Here is a 27,654-nt window from a genome sequence, read left to right as displayed (position 1 = left end):
TGTTTTTAAAGTGCTGTGCATGCTTCCGAGCATCTCATGCTGTCACAGCAGAGATGATGGCTGTCTAGTGATAGACACGGTGAACTCCTTTGTTCATGGGCAAATGAGTATGTGATTGTGCAGTTGGTTTGTAAAGCACACCTGGATGAACAGCACTTGATAGAAGCAAAATAATCACTGTTCATTAAAATTTGTTTTAGGATCATGTACATATATAGACTTTCATTTCTGTGTGCTCTACTCCGAATCAGTATCATTAATGAAACTGAGTAATTTGCTGTTAGCTGGTAATGTGTTTTTAGAGTAGCTAATTTTAAATATCTAGACTGTAACTGCAGTGCATATTTTCCCCATGTAGTTTCTTTACAAATGGCATATGCCCCATTTGTCTAATCTCTACTTCCGTGATTACAAAATAGCCAGGTTACATAAAAACAACTAAATTACATATTTGCATACAATACTGCTGTGGCTCTTCAGAAGCCATTTTGGGCTGTTCAATGCTTACAGTTTCATTCATTGAAAGGGCTTGTTATTTCACCAGCAGCACTGCAGAGTTGTTCCAGTATTTTGCTTGGAAACATTTTTTTCATCATTTTACTCCAACTGCTGCAAACAAAATAAATAATATTTAGTAAAATAAATAATAAAAGACAATAAACCAAATTACTGCTAATGTAGTTCTTTCTGCCATTTAAACCTATGGGATATTTTTAAGTTGGATTTCAGAGTGTTTGGGCAGAAACCAGCCTTTAAGTGTTTGAATAGCACAGTGGGACCCGAATTCATGGCTGGGCACTGACAAAGTAACACTACTAAAAATAGTTTGCAGAGTTGGGCCCTCCAGTAGCAAAAGAAAAGTCAGAGACTGCATAATTTGAAGAAATGGCTCTGGCTGTTGCCAGTGGGTCTGCTGCCCATATTGTTATTTAAAACCAGAATTAGCTGTGCCTGTTATCTAGAGCACAGTCCATCCATTTGCAGCCTGCTGGCTTCATTCTGTATTACCTTTCTAAATCTAATTAAACATCTGTGTTCTTTGAGAGACCATAGTCAGCATTTGGGGAGACACAAGCCAGGACTCCATGTTACGAACACTCAAATTTCGGAACTGGCTGAAGGGGCTTCTGCTGCTGCCCACAGTCATTCCTTGCGCTCCCTGCCAGGACCGCTCCAGCCATGGTGGAGCTCTGAGGCAGATCTGGGAAATGAATTGCTTTAAAGCTTTGCTCTAGCTTTTCTGATGGGCTTATTTCACAGGTCCCTTGTACTGTGCAGCAGCGTTGGGCCAGCAGCAGGGCAGTGGAGGAAGGGGAGGAAAGACTGGAGAACTGTCTCCACCACTGAGTGATTCATCACACGGAACTGTGCTCCCAGTACTGTGTGCATGCTGGAAGCACAGCCATGGTCTTCAGCCCACAGGGAGAAGGCAAATCTCTGTTGCTTGAAGGTGCAAAAAGAAAGCTGGTTTAGCAGTGAACAGAATGACTCCCTGTAATGGTTTGGTTCAAAATAACCATTACTTACTTACTTTCTTCTGTGAGATAAGAATTAGGAGAAAGCTAAGCAGGCACAAAACTTAAAAGAATATAAAGAAGTTTATTAACAGAACTAAAAGAAAGAAAAAATGTGAGAGTCAGACTAAACCTTCAGAACACTTCTCCTCCCCCCACCTTTCTCCCTTCTCCCGCTGACAATGTAAAAAGACAACCCTTGAGATTTTCAGTCAAGTTACCACCTCTATAATAATCTTTTTCAGTTCACTTAGGGAGAGGAGTCTCTCTTGCTCATGCTATGGAGACATCTCCACAAGAAGCAGTTCTCTCATGGCTTCAATGTCACAGCGAGACAGCCACCTGGGTTGGTTCTCTGCTCACGTGTGAAAGTCCCTTCCCTCGTCTTACAGCTTTCCTCACAACTGTTTTCAAGGGTCCAATCTTTGCTACTGGGGTACCATTTTAAGGATGAGCTGTTCAGAAGCAAAGATTCTCTTCACCTATCTCCGGGAGCATCTTCATCTCTAGGAACAGAGGTCTTCTTCTTCCCTGGGAGCAAGGGTCTTCATCACTTTCATCTCTCTCTGTTCAAGCTTCTCATCAAATCACAGCTACTTCAACATTTTCTTATTTCAGCACAGGTACTTTTGCACTTTTACAATTGCAATTTGATTGCTCCACCCCCCCCCCATGCTTTCATGAAATTACAGTGTGTACTCTGATGTATCATAGTCCATCACCATAGCTTTACAACAGAATTTCAGCCTCTAAGTTTGAAGCATCTCCTCTTTCTCCTCCCTCATGGTTTCAGCCCTTCCTTCTTCACTGACTTTGGTGTCTTTATGGTGTTTTCTTCACGTGCCTTCACCTTCCCTCTTCCACTGACTTGTGAGAGGATTGATGTCTGCAGGCTTCATCTGCTCTGGAGGAATCTTACAACACTAAAAGAGTTAATCTCACCCAGGCCCCGCAGCTGGAATTCGCCTCTCGCTGTTGCTCACATGATCTTTGCCGGGCAGCGGCCTCAGATGAGTTTCGGCCGCACTGGGTGAGGGCCGGCCTGGCCCGGCCGCACCGCCGGGCTGCCCGCACGGAGCGGGGCCGCGGGTGGAGCGGGGCCGCACGGCTCCGGGGTGGCTGTGTCCCGGCCGGGCTGCCCGCACGGAGCGGGGCCGCGGGTGGAGCGGGGCCGCACGGCTCCGGGGTGGCTGTGTCCCGGCCGGGCTGCCCGCACGGAGCGGGGCCGCGGGTGGAGCGGGGCCGCACGGCTCCGGGGTGGCTGTGTCCCGGCCGGGCTGCCCGCACGGAGCGGGGCCGCGGGTGGAGCGGGGCCGCACGGCTCCGGGGTGGCTGTGTCCCGGCTGCGCCGGGTGTCCAGCGAGCAGAAGAGGTTGAGATCTCAGCCGCGCCGAGCAGGGCCCGGCCCGGCCCTGCGGGGTCGCACCGCGGCCACCAAGTTACCTGTCCGAAAGCTGGAAGCAAGAGAGCTTTCCCGGGCTTTGTTCGTTCTTAAATGTGGATCACAGCGGCGTGTCAAGCTTAAGTGGCTTTAGAAAGTTGCCACTATTCAAACTAGCTGGTTGTTGGTTCTGTCGGGTCTAGAGGAAGCTGTAAGCACCTCTTTGCAAAAGAATCACTTCCGCGGCTGATGGAGCCCTCTTAAACTAAAAACCCAAACTATGCTAAAACATGACACTCCCATTAGGCACCCTCAAGGAGCACTGAATGTGCACAGTCTTAACAGCAGAGACCCCAAAAAGCCATGAGGAATTTGCATAGGTAGGGAAATTCCCAGTCTTGGCATTGTATAAAACATGTTGTTTAGCATAAGAAGCTAGAACAGACATAAAAACCTGTTTTCTGGGTGAGAAGGGTAGCTATTGGATCACCTTTTTTATATACCAGATTCAGAAATCTTACCTTTTTACCGGTGATTTCACAGGTTATCTCCTGGTGAAATTCTTGCAACTGAATCGGAAGCAAAAAGGCTTTTTTAGAAGTTTTTTTTCTTTCTTTCTTTCTTTCTACATAAAGGCATTAGTATCTGCTAGATTGAAATCTGGGGTGGATTTGTACCAGTGGATTTAGAAGTGCTTATTGGCGTGGCCTGGTCTGTATAATTGCAATGAACAATAGTTGTATGCAATGAAGAAATACCTTTCATCTATGTCAGAAGATGTAATTTCCTGAGACAGTAGAATGAATTTTTCATCTGGAATCTGGGCCCAGAGGTTAGGCAAAAGTTCTTGTTGGCAGGCAGCTCCCAATGATCACAGAGACGTCTCCAGGATGCTCCATTAAGGCCACAGATACAGTAATCTCGTGGGATTCTCTAACCAGAAAAAAACTGGAAAGTACAGGGAGACCTGAGCTGCAGCAGCATGTTGTAGTTACGCCCTAGTGAGGTGAGATCATTTCTCTTTGTAATCTCAGAATGGAAAGTAGAAGCTGAATGATAGTGTCATTAAGAAGTTGATATTTAACACATTTACAGCTCTCCCAGTTCCCATACGCTTCAGGGCCAAACTCCAGAATCCTGAAATCTGAGACTTTTCCAGAAAAAAACACTTTATTAGTAGGGCAAACCAACTGGCTATTCCTGAGCGTCTCACACTGCTTTTCTGATAAGGCTGCTGTTCAGTTTTGCAGTCTCTGCAACATCATAGCTTCCTTTTTATATCCAATTAGCCATTTTATGTGTGCAATGTTTAAATACTGTCTCTTCAGGAACCTAGGGCATGGATCCTCCCAGCTAACCTCTTAGCCAACCTGTGCCAGCATCTACTTCTTCATGATGCACCCAGCCTGGTGCAGCCTAAGTGGGGATGAGCACCAAATACAAAATCCTTGAAGGGTGTATTGGAGGTGATGGAGAACAAGTTAAAAAATGGCTTCGCAAAAGATGATCTGGCTGTGTTTATTCTTGGGCAGTGTGTGACAGTGGCCGGGCTTGTGAAACAAATCTGACAGCATAGCTACCTGAGCCAGGTGACAGTGAGGCCACTGGAAGATGGAGTGTGAATGCTGAGCATGTGTAACTTGCTCCTCTTCACTGGCAGTGCACAGCACTGCCCTGTGTTTACCACAGGGCGAAGGCACATGGGCGGTTACAGCAGAGCATCTGTTCTGCTGCAAATCCAGACGCCCATTCCCTCACAGTACTGTGTTCACAGAGGCATGCCCTTAATTACCCTAAATAGACAAATGCATGATGCAGACTGAAAATTCCAGACATATGGACATGCCAGAAGTTTTGTGTTTCTTGTGGGTGAGGCATTAGAAATGTCTTGAGGGGTTACCAAAACTTGTTGCTACCCCAGATCTGCTTTTGAATGATATGTTAGCACTTGTTTGAGATAAGTGTTGAAAGACTTGTAGGTATCATCAGAGAAAATTTTCACAAGTAACTTTGAAATGAAAGTCTTGTTGACTTTAATGAGACTTTGGTGTGCAAATTACTTGGGGGTTTTTGAATATCTTGTCCATCTTCTTTCTAGCCCAAATCCGTTTTATGCTTCAGTGGCAGAAATCCTTCCTTCCCTTCTTCCTTCCTTGAAGCAAAAATTTAATTGGGATGCTTACTGTTCTGGCACTGGGAGAGAACTACCACATCCCATTACATATTTTTCCCTGACTTTGGAGGCATGAAAGTTTGTCTGCACATGAATCGTGATAAACTGTTTGGCTTGAGATAAAATGGTAGAAGTTTTCCAGTTACAAGTTCTTACCAACCTAATTTCCTACCACAGCTAAAATATGAAAGGTGTTTAATAACGAACAAGCCATTTTTTTTTGTTTACTCAAATTTTACTTACCTATGTGAATTTCTTTCCATTCGTTCATATATTGCAAGTGGAAATGAAAAGAAATAAGTGGCAAATCGAAACAATTTGGCAGCATAGGCACAATAAATTATCCAGCTACAAAATGATACCAATTGTGCTGAGTAAATAATTCCTCTACAAAACTTTGTGGGTTTTTTGCAGGAAACATCTCATTATCTCAGTTATGTGTATGAATTTTTAAGAAGATTATTTGGTGTGTAATTTCCTTGTCAAATTCCAGTATCCAAGGCCTCAAAGGAATTTAGGGCTCTTATCCCTCACCAGAATCTGTATCATTCTTGATATCAGTAGAAACGTAAGCATTAAACATGCTAATCCTGAACATTGTGGTACCTACATTTCACATGCTAATTGGAAATTGTAACAATCAAATTAAGCATGAAGTTGCAATTCCTGTCACCTCTTGTTTGCCATTTAATTGGTGGATAACTACTCTGAGCTCATCATTCATCTTTCTTGGTAATCAGAGAAGAGAGGAGCTGCCAAGGAATCGTTTATCTAATATGACAAGCAGGTAGGTGGGTCACTCTTCGAAGGGCCCTGTCTTTCTCCACTGCATTTGGAAGAAGCCCAGATAACAGTGTAGGCTGGTTGCCTGTCTAGGATGGGTGGAATGAGTTTGTCTGTTCAGCCACTTCACAAACTTCAGAGTCAAGTGAGCTGGTGCTCTGCACAGCAAATTACTTCTCATAGCTCAGCACAGGCAGGGATGGATTCTCCCATCCCACTTCTGTCTGTGATTTGTATTTATCTGGGGTTCCAGTCTGCAATTATGTGTGGAAATACCCAGCTGGATTTAATCAGTCTATCTGCAGAAGTTAAAGTGAATAATCTCAGAAATCCACACAAGGTTTATTTATTTATATCTCTAACCTTAAAGACAAGCTTCTGGGTGGAAAAGAGATATGCTGTATGTCTTTTTTTTAATGCTGCTCCAGTTTTTGCAGAACAATTACGAATTTATTTAACTAGACAGCGAAGGGAAGTCTAGTGATCTGTGATATGGCAGATGAGGCCTTCACCTTAACCACTGAGATGCTGCTCTGATGCATATTTCACTTTCTTGCATCCATCAGTCCATACTGGTATGTTCTGCAAGGAAGGAATCTGAATGATGAATCAAAGTCTTTCTCCCGAATATGACATTTAGCCCCAAACCCTTCTCCTTAAAGTGTAGCAGTGCCCCTCTGTCTGACTTTTAAAGGTCAATTTCTCCCTGGTATTGAATTATTTTCTACCACCAAATACATTGGTCCTGTCCTTGATTTACACTGGGTATGCCTCTGCTACAGCACCTGAGAGCGTGCCCCAGCCCTGGGCGCTGGATGCCCAGCCTGGCCAGTGACGATGGCATGTGAGGGTGAGGATGGGGAGTGTATCATCCTCCCAGGCCTGGGCTTCCTTGGGAAGAAAAACTGGATTTGGAGGCAGACAGGACAATGAGGAGAATTCTGGCAGGTCCTGTAAACTGTCCCACAGGACATGGTTGATACCACTTAGTTTGGGCAGAGGGAGAGATTACGCGGCATTTTGGTTGGGATGGCAGCAACCACACACAGCATCACCTCCACTGCATAGTATGGTCTGTCACCATTTGTATACATTTCTGTGCAATCGTCTTTTCAGGAACATGTGCAGGATTCAAAAAGAGACAGAAAAATATGCAGGTGCTTTGGATAGCTTCCAAATTAAAATTATAGGAAACAGGCAAACCAGAGTAAAGCACAATTTGCAACCAATCAAAGAATCTCTGTGCTGAGCAGGAACTCCCCAAAACCCTGAATGACTGAATAGTTCATGCATTCTGAAGACTGGTTTTCTTTGTTTCATACATGTCAGGTTTTCATGACTGACTTCTTTGCTTGGCTCTGTGGTCAGTACAGCCCACATAATTTCAGTGCTTAGAATTCATGCATGACTTAAGAACTTCTTTGATGCAAACTGCCCATCCTTTGTTGATCAAGCAGTTCTGCCAAAGCAGCATTACTGGTATTTAGGGTCTCTCCTTTCGGCATACAGGCAGATACAGTCTTAGTAATCACCTAGGGGACTCCTCAAATGTGGTAACTCATTTTGATCACTGTGGTTCACTTTCCAGCTGTTTAGACAGAGACATGAAGCACGATGTGCAGAGGGCGAGCCCTCCCTGCTGCCTCGACACAGCATCTGTTGTGGGGTGCAGGAGGATCTCTGCCTCAGATGGGACCTGGCCTCACTGCAGCTTTCTCCCTGAACTTGGTCCTGCAGCTGGGAGAACGAGACCAGGGGCCTTCTATTTGATTTTATTTTTAAAACAGTAGTGGTGTATGCAACATGCTAATTGTTCTGTAGACCTTTCTGAGGATGCCTGGGAAGACTTGGTCACAAACAGATTGATGAGGCTAAAATAGTGGCTGCTTTTTTCCTGTACAACCCAGTGGCTGTGGAGGGCCATGCTGGGTTGTAACATTGATGGTCCAGCAATTTCACTTTCAGATGACAATCAATAAAGTACAATTTTGAGAAAAAATCAGACTTTGGGCTGGATTATGAGAAGGCATCATTGGCATTCTGGAGTATGTATTCCAGAAGCTTCCTCAAATCCCCTTTCCTCAGGAGCCCCACATGGCTCTGACAGCCTGAAGCACTTCTTGCTGGAGACAGGAGACTGGACAGGCAGCACCAGTGCAGCCTTGTAACTCTGTCCTTAACTAGGAACTGTAAAATAAGGCCATGTATTCTCACTGAGGTATTTTGAAATTAAGGCCTTTTTTGGTAACATGTTTAGACACTGTGTCCATGAGAATAGCAATATTTTTTTCCAGATAGAGGTTGGACATTGTGCATTAAATGAGGTGGTGGGGCACATGCTGAACTGCAAGAATAAAGCAAGTAGCAAATGGTTCCAAAATGCTCTTTGTCTGCAGTCTGTCTGTTTGGTTCTCAGAGCAGTGCAAGGGTCTTGGAGAAAACAGTGATAACACAATGTGTCTGTCATACAGGTAAAGGGTGTGAAAAACGAGGTTCACTCTCCTGTTAGAATTTAAAGAGTTTAATATAAAGACAATAAGAGACACATAAAATAAAGCAAAGGGATAACGGCCGGGTGCCTTGGCGCTCTGCCAAGAGCACACCTGATGCTAGAGGTGAGTCCTTTTTATACCATTTTTACTGCCCTCTATTCATATTAAAACTTTTCCAGGAGCTGTTCTGCATGGCCACTCCTTGGTTCCGCCTTTTTAGAGCATGCGTAGTCTTCTGCCTTGTGGTTTTATTTCTTTTTATTCTTGGGGTTGGGCCCGCTAGGTAAGGGTCGATGGTAGGGTGGATCTCTTAATTCTCCAGACAGTCAGGGCTGATTGCAGCTTTGGCCTCTTTGCCCCCCGGGCAGAGCAGTGATAGCGGCTCTCGGACCCTCCTGGCCGCCGTTCTCCGGGCGGAGCAGCCTTTGGGCCCTTTTGTTCTCTGGACAAAGCAGCTCCTCGGGCCTCATCCTCTGCTCGCTTGGAGGTTATCTTACTTGCTCACACTTGCTAACATTCTTGCTAAAAAGAAAGAAAACTGTATCCACACAGCAAAAAGCATTTCTAACATTATATAATATCTACTTTAATAATTTGCAAGAAGCCAATACTATAATATATGTTTATAACAAGGGTATATATTGATTCATTCCTGCAAAAAACTAAACAGAGTTGCTTGTTCAGCTAACTAAGGGGTGGGGACTGGTTTTGTAGGCTTCATGATGCATTTTTGTTTTGTTGTGTGGTAAATGTGTGTGTGCATGTGTGCAGTCTTTTAGGTGGTGTTAGTAGGTATAATTTCCCTTTTCGCTTGGTGTAGTGTTTTGGTCCAAAATACTCATTACTGTTTATCTGCTGTGAGATAAGAATTAGGAGAAATGCAAAGCAGGCACCAAACTTGAAAGAATATAAAGTTTATTAACAGACCTAAAAGAGGGAAGAAAAAAAAATTATACCACCTTCAGAACTCTCCTCCTCCCCCCACCTTCCTCCCTTCTCCCACTGACAATGTAAAAAGACAACCCTTCAGTCTGTTTACCACTTCCATAGTAACCTTGTTCAGTCCATGTAGAAAGAGAAGTCTCTTCTTGCTCATGCTATGAAAACATTATCACAACGAGACAGCCGCCCACTTCCAAATATTGTTCAGTCCATTTAGGAAGAGGAGTCTCTGCCTGCGTGTGAGTCCTTTCCCCCGACTTGCAGCTTTTCCCGCAACTGCTTTCAAGGGTCCACTCTTGAAGTTTTTGGGGTACAATTTTAAGGTTGAGCCGTTCAGAAACAAAAACAGAGGCCCTTCTCCTTCCCTGGGAGCAAAGGGTCTTCATCATTTCATCGTTAAGACTATCTCTGGGAGCATCTCTAGGTACTGAGGTTTTCTCCTTTCCCATTTGGAGCAAAAGTCCTCATCTGGTTCATCTCTCCCTGTCCAAACTTCTCATGGAATTACAGCTGCGTCAGCATCTGCCTATCTCGGTGCAGGTGCTTTTGCTTACGAGTTGAACACTCCACCCCCCATATCTTCATGGAATTACAACGGGATACTCTGATCATAGCTTCACAACAGAATTTCAGCTTTAAGCATCTTCTCTCTCTCTTCCCTCAGGTTTCAGCTCTTCACAGCAATAAAAGGGTTAATCTCACCTTGGCCTTGCAGCTTTGCAGCTGGAATGTTGAATTTTTCTTATCGCAGTGGAGAGGGGGGAGAGCCGAGCCGCTCCGGCTGCCCACGGCAAGGCAGTGGGGGGGGTTCCATGGCTGGAACAGGTCCATGGCTCCAGGATGGCCGTGGCCCGGCCCGGCCTGGCCCAAGCAGGGCCTGGCCGGGCCCGCTGGCCCCCACACGGGGCCTGCAGCCACCTGTGCCAGCACCAGAAACGAGAGAGAGAGCTTGGAGGGGGAGTTTGCCTATTCTTAAATGTGGATCACAGAGGCGGTCACAACTGTAAGTGGCTTAGAGAATTGTCCATATTCAAACTGGCCAGCTGATAGGTTCTGTCAGTTCCCAGAGGAAACTGTAAGCACCCCTTAGCAAGGACGTCCCTTCCGGGACTATGCTTGCTAACCTATGACACTTGGTTCATCACAGAATGGAAATTTTCATTTCAGGGAATCTCACAGTGCATATCTCCCTAAAGGTGGATAGTTTGTTCTACCTATTAATCCTGCATAAGCTCTGCATGAGCTCTGCATAACCAGTGAGGGTGTTGTAGTTCCAGAGAGTTTCCAAACCCTTTTGCCATAATACTTTGATTTTTCCAGTGAACTCTTTAGTTTCATTTGAATATGTTTCTTAATTTAATGCCTATTTCATTGTGGATCCTAAAGCAAGTAATAGGATGATATAATGTGGGGTGCCGGAGAACTGATAATGCACAGAATAATTCCCAAATGCTGCTGCACGCTTCTGAGTGGGGTAGGCTTGAAAGTGTCCTGCAGAATCTGCAGAAGAAATGCCGATACAAGTTCCAGGTTGTGATCAGAGCAGCCACCAAACCACCAGGGACTCTGTGGTTAAGCACCTTCTATACATGCTGAAGATACCACTAAAGGCTATGTCTTCTTTGAGTTCACTCAGTTTGTGCAGTTCCTGGAGCTTCATTTTAAAATCCTGTCTCTAGAGGTGAAAGCAATAGATATGCAAAGGCTCACAATGCAGTGCAAATGGCTGTACAGAGCCACAGTGTGGGGAATGCCATTCATCTGTGACAACCTTTTTCACTTCCTGCCGAGCACCCCACAAGAGCTTGGGAGACCAAGAACTGATTACAAGCAGGCAGTGAGAGAGACGCATGATAAGGCATTAAGTCAGCAATCTCATATGCATTTTCAGTTTCAGACAGCACCAGATGAGACTATCAGACACCTTAGCATCACATTCCTTTAAACCTTTGCTTGCTACAATTTGCATTTCTTAGCAGAATGCTGCAGGACAGCCAGTTCACTGTTCACAATGATAGGTAGGTGTGCAGTAGATCAAGAGAATTCTTTGAAAGACCCATATGCATTAAGGAAGCAGTTGCATGTACTTTTTCAAAATATTTTAACTGTTTGTTAGTTCAAGAATAGCATCATAATCTGTTGAATGCAAGTGTTTTTCTGTTTTCTTCGAATGTTTGCAGCAGCAGGTGGGTAGTGGGATGTATGAAGCATCTTGAGTTGAGATTAATGAACCACTTTGCAAGAAGAAAGAGTGTCTCCTAGGATTTTTCCTGATTTTTGAACCAAACTTCTAAGCTTGGGAAATTTCACAAGCTAGTTAGGCACGGGCATAAAAAGGTCATAATCTCTTGGGACAGATTTTTGTCCCGAGGTTTTCAGATTCCACTATAAAATCAAGTTCAGAAGATGTAAAAGGCTTTTAAGATATTTTTCAGAACAAGGCTAGAGTGTGAACTCAAGCCCTTTAGAGGGTTGTCCACCAAGAACTCTGATTTTTGATGGAAAGGGTAAAGAACCAAAATTCCTGCATAAATCATCTGTACACAGAATCAGTACATGTCCTCATTTTGTTTAACCTAGTAAAGTTGCTGAGAGATTTTCTTTGGTAAGGAAGCTGGGGCTGTGTGTGACTCATGAAGACACTCTTGGCTAATCTGACTATTTGAGGACTTTGAATAGCTTAGCAAAACACATTTTGGACAACTACATTTTCAACCCATTCTGTGTGAACCAACTGTGTTCCACACAGCAGCTGCAATAACCTCTGACTAATTGTCTTTTCAGAAGGTTACCTGCTGAGAGCATCTGCCACGACATCCATTCTCCCAGAAATGTGTCATCTCAAAATTGCCTGATGCAGGCTGGAGAGCCCAGCATTGCAGGAAAGAAGGGAGTTATCTCTTGTGGTAGAACATAGAGGATGGGATTTGCCTGACCTTGTTGAATGTTCATCATCTGTCTTGAAGCTCTGAGCATCCTGTCTAAACTGCCTTTGGATGCCACCCTGAAGCCTTCCTTGAGATGAGATGTGCCATTGATCCGGACAGCACATCTGGGATGAGCCAGGATCCCACATACCCCCGTACTTGCTGGGGCTGGTTGTGTCCTCCACACAGCACCTGCCCAGCGCTGTGCCCGAGCGGGCTGTGCCACGCTGTGTTCCAGCTGCCCCTCAGAGCTCTTGTCTGGGCCTGGGACACTTAGAGAGCAGCACAGCAATACATAAATAACACCAAGGAGTTTATTGCATGTAACGTCGTCCTCTTCCCTAGATCTCATGCGGGAGTATTTATTCAGGAGCGTATTTATGGTGATGGTATCAACAGATATTAAAACTCTATCCAGGAGGATTAAGAGTACCTGCTTATGGGAGCGAGTTGTCCAGAAGTAGAAAAAGAAACCTTGAACTTATCCTTGCAGAAATAGCAATTAATGTGTCAGCTGCTCGTTGTTTTAAAGACTCTGCTCTTGGAATCTTGTGATGGTACATCAATGTCCCTGACCATTTCAACAAAAAATGTCTTGTTTCATGGTTGGGTTTTATAGTTCATGACAAATATGTCCTACCTGTCCCCTAAAAAAGTAGGTGTGAAGAGAAAACAACATTTAATTCTACGTATTTTTGGCTTTTATAGTTATTTTGCATGGACTCATTAAAGAATATTAAGTACTTGGGATTAGGATTACTGTGTTAGATGCTCTAGGTGTTGTGCTCATAAACCTACCTTTTCTGTCAAGCTACTCCAAAACCAAAATCTTGGTTTCCTGCTTGGCAACAAAACAAAAAAATCGAAGTAAGAAGAGACTTCCTTCCCTTCCCCCTTGGTATTTTTCCACCATATTGACAACTGCATTTGACAAACAACATTAAATTACCTTCAACACTGTATCAGGTACCAGTTCTTAGTAATGAGGGGAAAAATCAGACAAGTCAGACTAAGACATGATTGGTTGGGAATCAAAACAAAATTGGCAGCTTTATCAAAAAGCATCCACATCTCTGTATTCTCCCGGCTGCTGGGTGTTGCATTCAGTCCATAGATTTATGTGTCACTGTTTAACACAGGCTGCTGGGCTGTGGCACTGTCTCTGTGCAGCCCTGAGGCTTGACTTGCAGCCTGTGCTGTGCTCCGATGAGAGGAGGGGTCAGTGGGTGGATGGGGCTGACTGCGGGGGCGGTGCTTTGCCACCCCCTCCATGCTGGCTCCAGCTGGCTCCACACATGCAATTGTTTGAGGTAACCTCGGATCTCTGGCATTGTTGACTCTGGTTATCAGTGACCTGTTATGTAATGAGGATATGCAGCAATAGCTGCATTTATGTACAGGTTAAAAGAACCAGTGCTGTTTTCCACCCAGAGCAGGAGTGGGATGGCTTTGTGATAGAGTGAAACCAAATGCTGGTACAACTTCATTTGAAAAGTACTGAGGTGAATGGTTCCTGTCCCTGCCAAGACTGCCCCATGGCAGCACTTCCCAGCCCCTGCCAATCCTCCTTCCACCACAGTGACTGACTGGGATCAGCAGCTCCCCAAGAAGGTACTTTGTTTTTACATGAACTTCATGAGCCTTACAGAGACACCTCATTCTCTCACACCTCAGTGTTAATAATAATTCAATGAACAATAAAGAAAAGGGTAAATCTATGAATGGGCTGTCAGGCATTTTCTTTTATCAGAGTCCAAAATTCTTCAAAGGTAGTGGTATCTGTTGGGGACCCCAGAGCTGGAGATACACACACCATCTGGAGTACAGTGTCCGGCTGTGGAGTCCCCAGTAGAAGAAAGAATGGACCTGTTGGAATGAGTCCAGAGGAGAACCACTAAGTTGATCATGGGGCTGAAACACCTTCCCATGAAGACAGGCTGAGCTGGGTCTGTTCAGCCTGGAAAAGAAGAGGCTCCAGGGAGACCTTATAACACCTTCCAGTACCTTAAAGGGGGGTACAATGAGGCTAGAGAGGGACTTTTCACAATGGTGTGACAGGACAAGGAGCCTTAAACTGAAAAGAGCAGGTTTAGATCAGATATTAGGGAGATGTTCTGTACTGTGAGGGTGGTGAGGCACTGGCACACGTTGCCCTGAGAAGCTGTGGATGCCCCATCCCTGGCAGTGGCCAAGGCCACGGTGGATGGGGCTCTGAGTAACCTGGTCTAGTGGAAAGTTCCCTGCACATGCAGGAGAGTTGGAACCAGATGATATTTAAGGTTCCTCCCAACCCCAATCATTCAACAGTTATATGAACTCTAATTAGTTAATAGCAAGATGCAACAAGTTTGCAATAATGTACAGCATATTATAATGTCTCAAGTGACATGAGATGCGTGAAGTGAGATACCTGTGGCCTTTCTAACACAGGAAAAATATTACTAATTATAGCTGAATGCAGTTTTTCACAGACTCCAAGGAACAGATGGTAGATGGATATTTGGAAGTAGGCATTTTTCATTATAATTCTATGTTTGAAATGTGCTGATTTTAGAAATACAGTATAAAATTAGTTCCAGGAGAGTAAACCTAGTAAAGATAATAGATGCTTGTTTTCTTTATCAGAATCCCTCAATTATGAAATTGTGACAAATAGGTAATACCTCTAGGTTGAGTTGAATTAACATGTGTTTAAAATGAGTGTAAAATATGTCCCTTTCTCAGTTAGACAAAAATCACACAGCACAGATACTCAAAAACTGAAATAAATCTCCGGCTTTGAAATTATAGTTGTCTTTCTACATCAGCTTCTTGAAAATGTCATGTGAGATTAGATCTGTTCATTGTTGTTTTGGTTAGCATACACACCCCCTGCAAAGGGCTGTCTTTATTTCAAGAGCTTACTGTCTCAGGAAAGGTTTTCAAAGACAACTGCTCATTTGTGATACCTTTTACAAAGATCTTTACTTTCAGAAAACACTGGATATGTACTGTTACAAAACCAGGGTCCTTAGAGGAGCCTCTAGCTGGGCATGAAAATTTATGCAGGTAATGAGGAAGAATAGGTGCTTCTAAAACCCTGTCCTCAAAAGACAAAGTGAGAACAGAACAGGCTAGATGACCACTAAATCCTCAGTTTGCTTGCTCTAAATGCAGAGCTTGACAGAACTACTGCTGTCCCCTTGCTCAGTGTTGCTAGTTGTATCCAGACACCTCTGCAATGTGCCCTGTATGGCTCGAAGTGGTTGTGCTCCTTCTGCGGTGTGGATGGAGCTCAGGTTGGGATCAGGTCCATTTCTCCTTGTTCATGGGTTTCTGTCTGAAGGGCCAGCTGGCTCATTTCAAACTTAAGTACAAGTACAAGCTAATGACTGAGACAATGGGGATGATTGGGGAATTTCAGCATAAGTGCAGTCCTGAGGCCTGACCTGATGTAATTAGCCAGTGTACCCATTTTATTTTAGCCCCCCAACTCTGTGGCTAGGCAAGGTATTTTCCATTGCTTGGGAGAGCTTTTCAAATTTTCCCTTCTTTGCAGCAGATGAGCTCAAAGAAAGTCCTGTTTCTCCTTTGTGGGACAGGCCCATCTCTGTTGATGCTACACAGATGGGAGACATCCTCTAGTTCACTTGAAATCAAACACTTTTGAGATACGTACATGTTTACTGCTCTCCAATTTTAAAACCTCCCCATAGATTTGCCCTTTGTCTTCAAAATTGCTTGATGTCACCACTGCTTTCTTTTGTGTCTTGGGGGATGCAGTCAGTTATCTGTCTAGACCAGCTGTCTGTCTAGACCAAAGCCTTCCTGTATGTTCTTCCATGGAGTGAAACCGGTTGCTGGGTCCCAAATGTGCATCTTTCTCAGGCCACTACTGATGTGGGTATCTCGTGTAGTAGATGACAGTAGGTGGTGTTTGGAACATTGCCCTAGAGAACCTGGAGGATAAAATCAAAGCAGCTATAAAAACAGAAATCAAGAGTAGCACCATAATCTGGTATATATGCCCACATAAGGAGGGAAATAATTAAGGAAAATGGTTTTTACTATTCCTCTATTTCGTAAGGCATATTTATACTCAGGGGTCAAGTGGTCATGGCAGGGAGTGGGTGGTTTTTTTAGTCTTGCACAATACTTACTGATTTATCATCCCATCCTTTCTCTGCTCAGTCAGACCTTCATGTCCATTGCTACAAAAGTTTGCAGTTGGGAGAGGCAAATACGGGCAAAATGACAGCTTGGCAGAGGCAGTCAGCCCACACCCCACAGAAATCCACTGTCAGCCTGAGTTTCAGCTGATGTCAATGCTGGCTTGGCAGCAGCATCAGTATCCTGTTAGCTTCACAATTAGGAATCTGGCCCCAAAACCCCAACAATCCAGCTCTTCCCGCACATACAGATACATGCATTCATGAAAGAAGTAGGATATCAGCTGGAAAGGGTGCAAAGTCCATTCTGATGAGTCCCATCCCAGCACTGCCCTGGTCAGAGATCTGGTCTGTAAAACTGGTGATAGGTGAGGGCTGTGTGATAAACAAAGCTGCATCCCAAAACATTTTAGTGGTGGCCTTGGCAGTGCTGGGTTAACACTTGGACTCAATGATCATAAAGGTCTTTTCCAACCTAAATGATTCTATCATTCCATGGAATAACATGGTGAACTTGTCTCTGCATGGCTCCTCAGCCCCAGAAGCCTGAGCCTCTGATGGGTTTACAAGCATTTGTTTGCTACACACTGAATTAACAACTGCATGTGCTTCAGCATGAGCAGTTCTGCACAGGTACTCGTCTCCTGTTCAGAAAGGCAGAACAAGGAGCACAAATCCCCATCAGAAAATGTACAAGCTAAAAAATATTTAGGTTGCAAGAGGCTTCAGGAGATGGTTCCAGTAAACTATTCTCAAAGCAAGGCCAAATCAGGCTGTGTGGGGACTCATCTGGTTGAGTTGCAGATATTGCTGTAGGTGCCTGGCCAGGCAACTTGGTCCAAGATGTGACCACCCTCACTCAGAAGATTTTTTTCCTTGCATCTGACTGGAATATCTCTTGTTGCTTCTTGTGTCCATTGCCTCTTGTCCTTTTGCTGTGCTTCTCAAAGAAACGTTTGGCTGAAGGGGAGGAGAAGTTGCAAGTAACTTCCACATTCTCTTACTTCATATTGTGATGACTGTACACCTCTGCAAGGGCTTTCAGGCACAGAATAGCAGCCACCAACACTGAGTGTGCTGTACTGCTTAGCAGGGAAAGGAGAAACTCTGCAGCCTCCTCATTATTTTATGGGGTCTGAGGGGGGGAAGGATATGGGTGAGCTGTTTTCTTATCTTCTGTGCACCAGTAGCCAGTTCTTACGATCTTCACCAGCAGAAAGGGTGCAGGAACATCAAATACTACTTGGGCATTTGGCAGAGCCTTTCCAGCCTTTGGCTATCAAGCCTTCAGTAGTTAATGCAAATCCAACCAAACAGAAGAGCCCTGCTCTCTGGGACTCAGACTACAGGAAGAATAAGCAGTGCTTTCACATGAGGCAATAAAATTCAAGTAGGATTTGTTAAATCATGCAAATGATTGCTGGTCTGCACTTTATATTTATCTAAGGAATTGATTAAGCACTGAGCTTTTTTGGTTGGTGAGTAAAGTTGATTAAAAAAAGTACAAGGGTCCCACTATATATTCTAGGAGTACATTTACTAAGCTCAAACCTGACTTTTTAAATTTTAGTTAAGTGCATGATAATTCCTTTGCTGTGTTCTATACTCACAGTCTGGTTTTGGATTTCTGTTTTGTTTCTTACAGCCCCAGCGGAGAGCTCTCCATAAACGTTTCCAGCCTCTAAAGCTGCTGTCCTGCCACTTGATATGAAAGTGAACTTTCCTTCATGAAAAAAAACACAATAAATGGCGCTGCCAGAAGATGGCTGTGGAGGATGGACGACAAACTTGAAGTAAAATCAGCCCACTCAGCTGATACATTCTGGGGAGACCTGGTTTGCTGTGGAGTAAATATGTGGTGCAAAACATCCAGTGCTAATTTGTTGAAAATGGTCACTGACAGACCTTTAGCTGGAAAATTTCTTCCAGTCTTCATCACTGTGCATAACTTCTGAGTTCCCTTTAGGGGACTGTCTATGCCCTTCACTAGAAGTCCTGTTTTAGCATGGCAACTACTGGATTCTTTTATTATGTATGCAGATGGCATGATGTTTTAGGAAAAACTTATAACAATTGTCCAATCTCAGTGGATATGTTCACAATATTACACCCTGATAGGAATGTAAATGTCTTGTATGTGTTAGTTTTGCAGTCTAATGGCATTCTGTTAAACAATATCAGCACTTCATATGTGCTTTTCTCACAGAACTAGCACAGTCCATATATATATATAATGGTCTTTTTTTAAAATACTGAGGATATGTTTCAGTGTTTGTGCTGAGACTGCATCCAAACTGAAGCCCAGTACTAGCATCCCTTCACTGATTCACAGTAGGTTGTGTAGATAGATTTGCACGTGGCAGAGATGTGACTTCTTTTATGTGACTTCAAGAACAGCTGTCACAGAGGTAGCCAAGAACAGGGTAGGTTGAATGAGCTGTAGGACACTGTGTCTGCTCTCCCTCTCACCCACCAAATATCAACAGTTCTCGTTTCTGGTGTGCCAGTGTGTTTTCTAACTCAGCGAGGGAGAGGCAAGGGAGAGAGCCTTTCTCAGATGTGTGTGTGACCCTGGGTTTGGTCTGCAATAAAACCACAATAAACTGGAAGAATTCAGGTTCTTTATGCTGGCCACCACTTATGTTTTGGGCAGGGCTGGGAAATTGTAGTCCAAACCAAACTCTCTAAAAAGGTAAAGTGTAAGACTATACTTCTAAGGAGTGAGACACTCCCTTTGGAGACAGCAGATTTCTTCATTAACTTTTTCCGCTTTCTACTCAAAACAGTATTTTGGTAGGAACTGGAAATAAGTAAATGGTTCCAATAAGCCTTTCAATATACTGTAGCAGGCTCAAGACTGTTGCATTCAATCTGAACGTTGTTTTTTGTTCAGTCTCTGAATGGCTGACCTCATCACTGGTTGTATCACAGCTGGCTGTGGTACTGTTTCTACGATGGGCCCCAAATTCAGTGGAATTAGTGTCTGTCCCTTACATCAGGACCTTCTGGCACACTCTTTATAATGAACTGATGTCATCAACATACTGAGGGGGCTTACCTCTGTTGTTCCTTCTTTCTTCAAAATCAAAGGTAGCTTTTTGTGTACTTAAAGACTGTCACTCTCTCCAACCTGATAAACAGGTACTTTAGAGTTGCTGTTAGCATTTATTCCAAACTCTGGGTGAGACAATGTTGTGTGAAGATGCAGTAATGGAGAGAATGTGCAGCTAGAGTAAGTCAAAGGCACCTTTCTGGAGGAAGCTCCTCTGTTATAATTCTTAAAAACTATTGTGCAGTTCATTGCTAGAGAATGGAAGGTCAACCACTGAGGGTGCCTGTACAACAAACAGATAGTTATCTTCAGGGTTTCATTTTTTTCAGATGGTTATGGGCTTAGGTTTCAGATCTCCACCCATCTCAGATTCAGCATAGTGGATACTTCTGTAGTATTCAGTCCAAAAGCAAATTATTTTTACTGGTGACCAAGATTTTCAGAAGTTGCTAGTGATTTTTAATGGTTTGGGTCTTTCAATGGATTCTCAAATGGAGCTCCCAAGAATTACAGAGCAGTAAGCTCCTACATTCTCTTTCTGAAAATCCTGCTCCCTAATTTCAAATTAATTGATGTAAAAGTTCTCCTTAAAACGTAAGGATTTTTGCCAATTGCAACATTTGCACTTTTTAGAGCTTTTCATAGGGTTGCAGGTTGGAATCTGATACCAATAGAGCTGGCCATGTGCATGGCACAGGTCCACTGTAAGCTTCAGCAAATTTTACAGCTCTTTCTGCTACAGGTTTTAAAAATGCATTCTGACAATTGACATCAATTTCATGTGGGTAAAGCAATGAAAAACAAAATACTTTGATTGATATGTTAAATTAAAAGGAGACTGCTATACTTCTACAGTATGAGTTCTCTTATTTTACTACCCAGTGAAAAAATCCAGAATAATTTGAATTATAAAAGAAGAGTTTATCAGAGAGTGTTATCTTAAAAGGGTGTGTGAGAAGAAGTTGCATTAGGCAGAGAGCCACTAGAAGCTTTTTTTGTATCAATGTTAGTTTTGAACATCTTCCAGTATATGGGCATGAATTTAGATGTGTGCACTTCTCCTGTTAAAACAGTTTGTTTTAAAAGCTTCCCAGGATTTTAGCTATGGTGACCTAGAAAAGCAGTGTTATAGGCCCTGAGAAATGTGAAAATCAAGTCCAGACCCTTGAGTAGCCAGACTCCAAGAGAAGTCTGCTGTAGGTGCCTACCGGACAAACCTCCCTTGAAGCTGGTGTAGGTCTCCATCCTGCAGCCAGCCTATGCATGTGGATCACTGCAAGCATAGCTCCCCCGAGCCCCGTGACACTTCTCACGTGTGTAACTGTCTGCCAGAGCCATAAGGAAATAACTGTACTTTTTGGCTTGTATTTAACTATTCATTGTGTTTGGGTTTTTTTAATCACTGTTATTCTCCCAAAGTAGGCCATGCTTCCTCAGGGATATTTATGAAATTGTTCTACATCTCCTGAACAACTATCTGGATCCCAGCATATTCTTCTGAAAACTTTTTAATATAAATAAACATGTGGGAGAGATTTTTGTTGTTATGAATGGGGGCAGGTACTGTGTTCTCGGAAAGGCTGTTGAGTGCAGACAATCAAGTCTATTGCATTTTTTATGCCGAACACCTTATTAATAGCAGACATATCCGCTTTTGCCTGGGTTGCAGGAACAGTTCAGGGGAAAGAATGCTTTATCTCTAGTCAATAAATCATTTATGTCGAGAGTGCCAAAGACCAAGTCAACATGAAAGGGAGCAAATAAGTTATTCCAGCAAAGGAAGTGAATTGAAATATGCTCAGAGCCATTAGTTCAGTGTAAAAGAGTGGAAGACTAATGCTATTTTCATAAAGCAGCCATTATCAGCCTGTGGAGATAGATAAATTCATAAAGGCCATGCTGCTGTTACACTGATCACCAGTTACTATCTCTGAGACGAGGCAGGGTTGTGACCAGGACCCTGTTCCCTGTGCAGACCTGCAGCCTTCCTCCCACCATTGAGCCTCCCCCTGCCTCCACGCTCACCTGGTTTCTCTGTGTCCAGGTTGCAGCATCAAACTCCACTCAGAGTCCCTGTCAGAAACTCAGCCATTCCAAGTGCTTCACACCATGAGAAGTCCTTCACTAGAAACCTGAAGGAATTGCTCACCCCACAGAGCACGCTGCAGCTGAGAGCATCCTTTGCGCTGTTTTGTTCCTCATTTTTTTTCCATCTGTGTGGCTTTCTGTGCCTGAACACCCACCATTTATTCTATTGAGGGCAAGGCAGCCTTCCAGGAGGGGAGTTTGAAAAAGCTCTTTGAGCTCTTTGGTTTTGCTTTTATGGGCAGCACAAATGTCATTGAGGAAATGAAACCATTAAGAATTACAAAATTCTGGGTTTGCCTTGAGTTTTCAGAAGACCTCATGCCAGATCCCAGCAGACTTACATTGGCACTACTCTACTGCAGTCTCCAGAGATGTGTTGATTAGTGCCAGGCAGGGAGCCAGCATCGAGGTGGGGTTTTGTGTCATCACTAAAATGAACGTCCCTCCACCTGCCATGAAGCCAAAAGATCTGCATTATTCAAAATAAAGCAAAGTAAAACCCTGCATCTTTCACACTGGTCCCCCTAAAGAGTTACCATCTCTGCCATCAGAATCTCCTTGAACAGCTCTGCTGCAGGACTGCAATTGACCCTGGTATATATAGGCTGTCAATAAGATTTTAATTTAAAAAGAGAAGGTCCTTTGGTATAATTAAAATTGATGGGTGAGGGGAAAATATTACCAGCATTACCTGCAACCTCCTATAGTAAAATTCAGTAAAGTAATCTGGAGTGCAAAAAAACCTACCAACATAATGTATGGGTGATTAGGCAGGCTCATGAGGATAAATCAGCAAGTAAGAAAAGTAGATGCTTAATGAAGGAAGCCAAAAATGCATGGGAAGTCAGTAGCAAATAGGTTAGGTTACACCAAAGACTTTACATATATCCTAATAAATACTGTCATAGCAAAGCTAAGTGTGATGTTAGACAGGCCCAGCACAGAGATTGCTCACACTACATTGGAAACCCAACAAATAGTCTTGTTTTGTATTTGATAGCAGTGGAAGGAGAGAGTAAGATTACACATTAAAATGTAATTCCTCCTACTCCATCAGTAATTACAAGTAATATTAAGCAGTAACTATCCAAACATAATTTTAAATTTGTAGAACCATTAACTGAATCCAAAAGTGAAAGAAAAACTTGCCTAGGACTCCTCAGAACCAGAAAGCATAAAGGAAGCTTCAAATGACACCAAACCCACAATAATTCCAAAGAAGGAGTTGTTTGATCCAGAAAACTATAGGCTCATTAGCTTCCGATCAGTCTTAGGCAAAATCATGGAAAAGTTTATATGGTGTAATCATTAGAGCTATTAAAAATTGATAAATCCCTCCAAATTATTTTTATAAAACTGTATCATGCCAAATAAACTTGCTATTATTTTTGTGATATCAAATGATTGTTAAGAAGCTCTGCTAGCATACTATACTCAGCCTCCTATAGAGCATTTGAATCTGATAAAGAACAAAATAGCACAATGCAAAATCAATATTGCCTATATTAAGTGGATTAAAATGGATTACAGGCTAGATCACAAAAAATATCTGTAAATATGAATTATTCTCAGTGAGACTATTTCTGATTAGCTCCTCCCAAGGCATGCTCTATTTTCAATATACCCCCCCAGAGAAAGAGAAAATTACTGTTGGCAACAGCCAGAGATGACAAAAACAGGGGGGGAATAAATAATGATCTGAGTAGGTCAGTGGTGAAGAATAACCTGGAGGACAGAAAAGTTAAAAATCCAGGAGAGATGGCAGCAAATCCAAATTAGAAGCATGGGGAATATGTCTGCAATAATACAGAGTCATAAATTATCCGTTCAGCATCAGCCCCAGAGATGCTCTTGCTAGCTGGGATGTAGGACCTGGCAATACTGATGCCATTCCAGTTTGTTTGGTCACTGTCAGTCTTTCAAAAAGGGTATCGACAACTTGGAAAGATTATTTTCAATAGTTCCCAGTGTCATTCAAGGGCAGGGAAACAGGTCTTATTATAGTGTCAGACTAATGAAGCTCAAGCTATTAATCCATCAGAGGCAATTTGAAGAGGTGACTTGATCTCTGTCTGCAATCACACTCTTCTATCTGGGCAGGGAAGTGCTGTTTGAAGGCAGGTAGCTCTTCTGTTTAGAAGAAAAGGGAATGATGTGCTCTACTGGTTGGAAACTGATTTCAGGCTAGAAATTAAGTGCAAATACTCAACAGGGAGGATGATTACCCATGGAGACAACTTAGTTACTTGGCATGTTCTCCTTCACATTAAGTCTTTAAATGTATGCAGAGTATTTTTCTAAGTCAATAAGCTCTACCTCAAACTGAAATCCAGGCCCGGGGCAGCAATCACTGGATGAAGTTACTAGGCATGTGTTATGCAAGGATTAGACTAGATCATCAGATGTAAACTTCTGAATTAAAAATATCCTGAAGTTTCCAATATTACAGGAAGGCAGGGCAATGTATATCCTTTTTTTCCCCCACAAAATGGTATTAATTTGAACAGCTTCTGTGGAAAGCTGTGGATTTGGTATGAGCATCAGTAGGTCTGCTCACAGTTGTAAGGTTCTGCTGCACATAATTAAGGGAAGAGAAATGGACAAGAAAGGACAACAAAACCCTTGGACATACCAAGAGTCTGTAGCCTTTCACTGATAGCAGCATGGGACAAAATGCTGTATGCAAATGATGGGGCCATGTGGATGTGTAGTCAAAGCAAGGAATAACAGCTGTGCATTTGCCTCTTAAGGAGGTAGCATCTTGCTGGCAAGAAACAGATTTTCCTGCTTGTAACAACTGGCAGAGAAGCTGCAGTGCTGATGGAGAGGGAGATTGTATCGCCGTGCAGCTGAGCACAGTACACAAGTTCCTTGCTTCAAAGACAGCAAACTTCTGCTCTCATGACGAGCCCCATTGGAGCTGGTTAGTAAAGCCCTGGAAGTGAAATGACATCAGTGGGATTACCCAGAGAAATGACAGCTGCTCCCAGCAGTGGGTTTTTGCCAGATTGGGTCCTGTTACCATTGGCTGGTTTGAGTGTTGTACTTTGGAAATAAGCAGAGGAGTACTCGGTGTCTGATTCAGATTTCACAAAACCACTGTCAAAGGGTGCAAGGCAAGTGTGAACCATTGGAGTCATCTTCCATGTGCTTCATCAAGTGGTGGGAAAAGCACAAACTGGGATGTGCGGTCTAAAGAGTAAGCAGTTCACACAAACAAGGGAAACTATAAAAGCAATACTTACTGCAGATTGGTATTGAATCAACATCAAGGAGCTGAAACAAGAAGGAACTAGCTATGGCCATAGCTATGAAGATAGAGATCTTTGGGGATTCTTGCTCTAATCCAGTGTGAAATCCTAGCAAAATGAGTTTGGACTAGATTTGTGTTTTAAAGCACATTGGTATATGCTGCCTGCCAAATTCTGAGGGGTCCCTGGCTTTGGAGTGTGATACTTACAGGTGTCCTCATGCTGCTGGGGCGCCTTGCAGCTCTGGAGGAGAGTGTTCTGTGACAGGCATGGCTGAGGCCAGCTGAACTTGGCTGGGGCAGGGACGAAGCTGAACTTGCACATGACTGTAACATCTGCTTCTGCCGTAAGAGCAGGACTGACAGCTTTATCACAGCACAGCTCAGGCTCAGACCAGGCTCAGTCTAAGAATGAAAAAAAAAGCTCCTTTCTGATACTAATTCCAAATATATCTAAATAGTTTCTCAGAAAAAAACCATCCTCTATAGTTGTTACACCTGTAATCACATTCCTTCTATTAAGCATTTGCCTTGAATTTATCTATTTAGTATCGTAAGTCACCAAATTAAATAGCAAAACACAGGGATTTTTTTTCTAAAGCAGGGAGATTGGTATTGCAGCAAAACTGCATGTAAGCAATAAGAAGCTGTGCAGGGAAGGAAAAAAACCCATAAATTGTCCCATCAGATGCTTAGGGGACTCGATCAGTTGATTGGGTTTTTTTCAATATTGAGGGGGCAGCTTTACATCTAGGCAGAAGTTTTCCTTACTGAGCCAGGCTTTGGTCTCAAGACCAAATAGATAAAGTAATGTTTGGAGTCCTTTTAGCACTTTGTCTGCTTCCTTTGTTTGTAAGAGGCTCCTTCTCTGCATTTCTGAGGAAGGTAGAAAAGAGATTAGGTGACAGTAGAAAAAGCACAGAGGGACAGGAGCTTCCAGCCTATGCAAAGCATCTCCGCATGAGACCCACATCTCATCCTTCTCCCCTGAATCCAACACCACTGACCAAGGGGAGGAATGGAGCCATGCTGGGCTAACCCACAAGCAGGGCCCAGTGTTCTCTCTGTGCTGATCAGCTCTTGCAGCCATGGCAGGAGACATGACCTGGCAGGACTGGACAATACTCTGGCAATGGGAATGACCAGCATTTCCCCAAAAAAGCTGCGTGCTCTGAGGAGAGGAGTCCTTTGCTTTGCACTAAGCTGCAGGGATAATTGGCAAGGCAAAGAGGTGTATTTTTAAATTTCTCAAAGTTACTGCAGAATCTGAAAGTGGCAGGGCAGTGCTTTGGGATGTGCTGGGCTTTGCTTTCAGCTTCTTGTAGGGACTGCAGCTACCTGGACCTGCCTTGAAATTATTGTTTCTTTTTCACTGCCTGGGTAAGATGGGAGGAATGCCTGCCTGGCTCTGGACGCCATAAACCAGCAAAGGGGGCTCTAAATTTGGGCTCCTCTATTTTGGGGAGTTGAATTTAAAGTTGTTTGAACATGACCCTGAGGAAAGCAGGCAGCTGACAGCTGGAATTGCAGTTGCACCTGAGTTGTCTCCAAAGGTGGCCTCCCAAAAAGGAGCCCATGCACAGAATCAGATGGCAGGCTGTGCCAGGCTGTGCCAGGCTGTGCCAGGCACATCGGCCGCTGATGAGGGACATGAGCTGCAGGGAGTGAGAGGGAGACTGGGATCAAGGGAGACTGGGATCGAGGTCCTGGGAGATCTGGTCACCTGATGGAGAACAGCTGGATGCAGAAAGGCTGACTGCAAGCCCATGGTCATGGTCAAAACAGTCGCCTGAAGCCAGCAAGTCATGTCTGGTCCTGCTGCCTTTGGACTCAGTTCTGGTTGACGTTCACTAAGGAAATACTCTAAGCCAGTGATCTCCTTTTAATGTTAACTTGGTTGATAATCTAGGAAGATGCTAGCACTCTAATGCTTATAAAGTGACACACTGTTACTCCCAGTACATCTGTGTCTGAACTTTTTAATGATGGAGCCAATTGAGGTGGCATGAGACAAAAGTGTGCCTTTTTGTTTGATGTACACTGCATTCCCCCAGGCATCTAAGGTGTTCAGCTGCAGAGCAGTGCTTTTTTCCCAAAACAGAAATTATCATGCAATCTAATTTTTAGTATACAAAGTGGCCATCACTGTTAATTCCACCTTACAGTTTTATATTCAGTCTTTACTTCCTTCTGTTTTCAAAAAGCAACAAAAAATAAAGCCTGGGTGGGAGGGAGGAGTTCTTTTAAACAATAAAATTAAAATCAATATCAAGTTTTTGGTATCTTTGGGCATGATCTCTGGAAGCTTTGGGTATCTGCTTTATCATTTTGTATATTTGACAATTTTGTACTCTGCATTGTTTGACTTCATTTGTGCATGGCAATGTATTAAAACATGGAATTTTTATTATACACTGAAAGTATTTTGTTTGATTTTAACAAGGTCAAGCTTGATCCAGGTCATGAACAGGAGGAGAAAAAACCCAGAGGTTTTTTCTAGCGACAACTCTCACCTGACAGTCTGACCATTCTCGTTCGGGTGGTTTCCAGCACCTGAAGGTGGGCAGAGCTTTTTGCCCACCCACAAGTCTCCTTCCCCAGCTGCAGTCCCTGGGTCTGTGCAGTGTTTTGCTGCACAGGATGCAGGGGTTGCCTAAATGCAGCAAAGAAGGCTGTACCTGAGCAAAGGGCTCTGCTCTGCTGGGCTGGGTTTGCGTGTGAATCTAGACCAACTCTTCTGGTTTTTCTTTAGTGCAGTGCAACAGGGAGCAGACACAGCACACGGTGAGGAAGAATTCTCCTTTCACTGCCCTTATTTCTCAAGACTTGGGGGATGCCCTTGTCAGCAGTGAAGCATCCTCTAAGGGAACCAAACCGCAAAAGAAGCAGGTATTAGACTGTTTA

At 43.5% G+C, this 27,654-nt stretch overlaps 1 protein-coding gene across 2 annotated transcripts in view; it reads left to right on the top strand.

The window, feature by feature from the left end:
- SAMD12 (sterile alpha motif domain containing 12) overlaps positions 1-27,132 on the top strand; it is a 181,247-nt gene extending 154,115 nt beyond the window's left edge. For both annotated transcript variants that reach the window (XM_082286916.1, XM_082286915.1), the window contains exon 5: positions 18,006-27,132. In XM_082286916.1, coding sequence (XP_082143042.1) covers positions 18,006-18,028 — 23 coding nt within the window. In that variant the 3' untranslated portion in view covers positions 18,029-27,132. The remainder of the gene's footprint in view (positions 1-18,005) is intronic.
- The last annotated feature ends 522 nt before the right edge of the window (positions 27,133-27,654 follow it).

This window comes from Coloeus monedula (assembly GCF_965178545.1).
Source record: "Coloeus monedula genome assembly, chromosome: 1".
Lineage (NCBI taxonomy): Eukaryota > Metazoa > Chordata > Aves > Passeriformes > Corvidae > Coloeus > Coloeus monedula.
The sequence above is the reverse complement of the archived record's forward strand: the minus strand, read 5'-3'. Positions and strand labels throughout refer to the sequence as shown.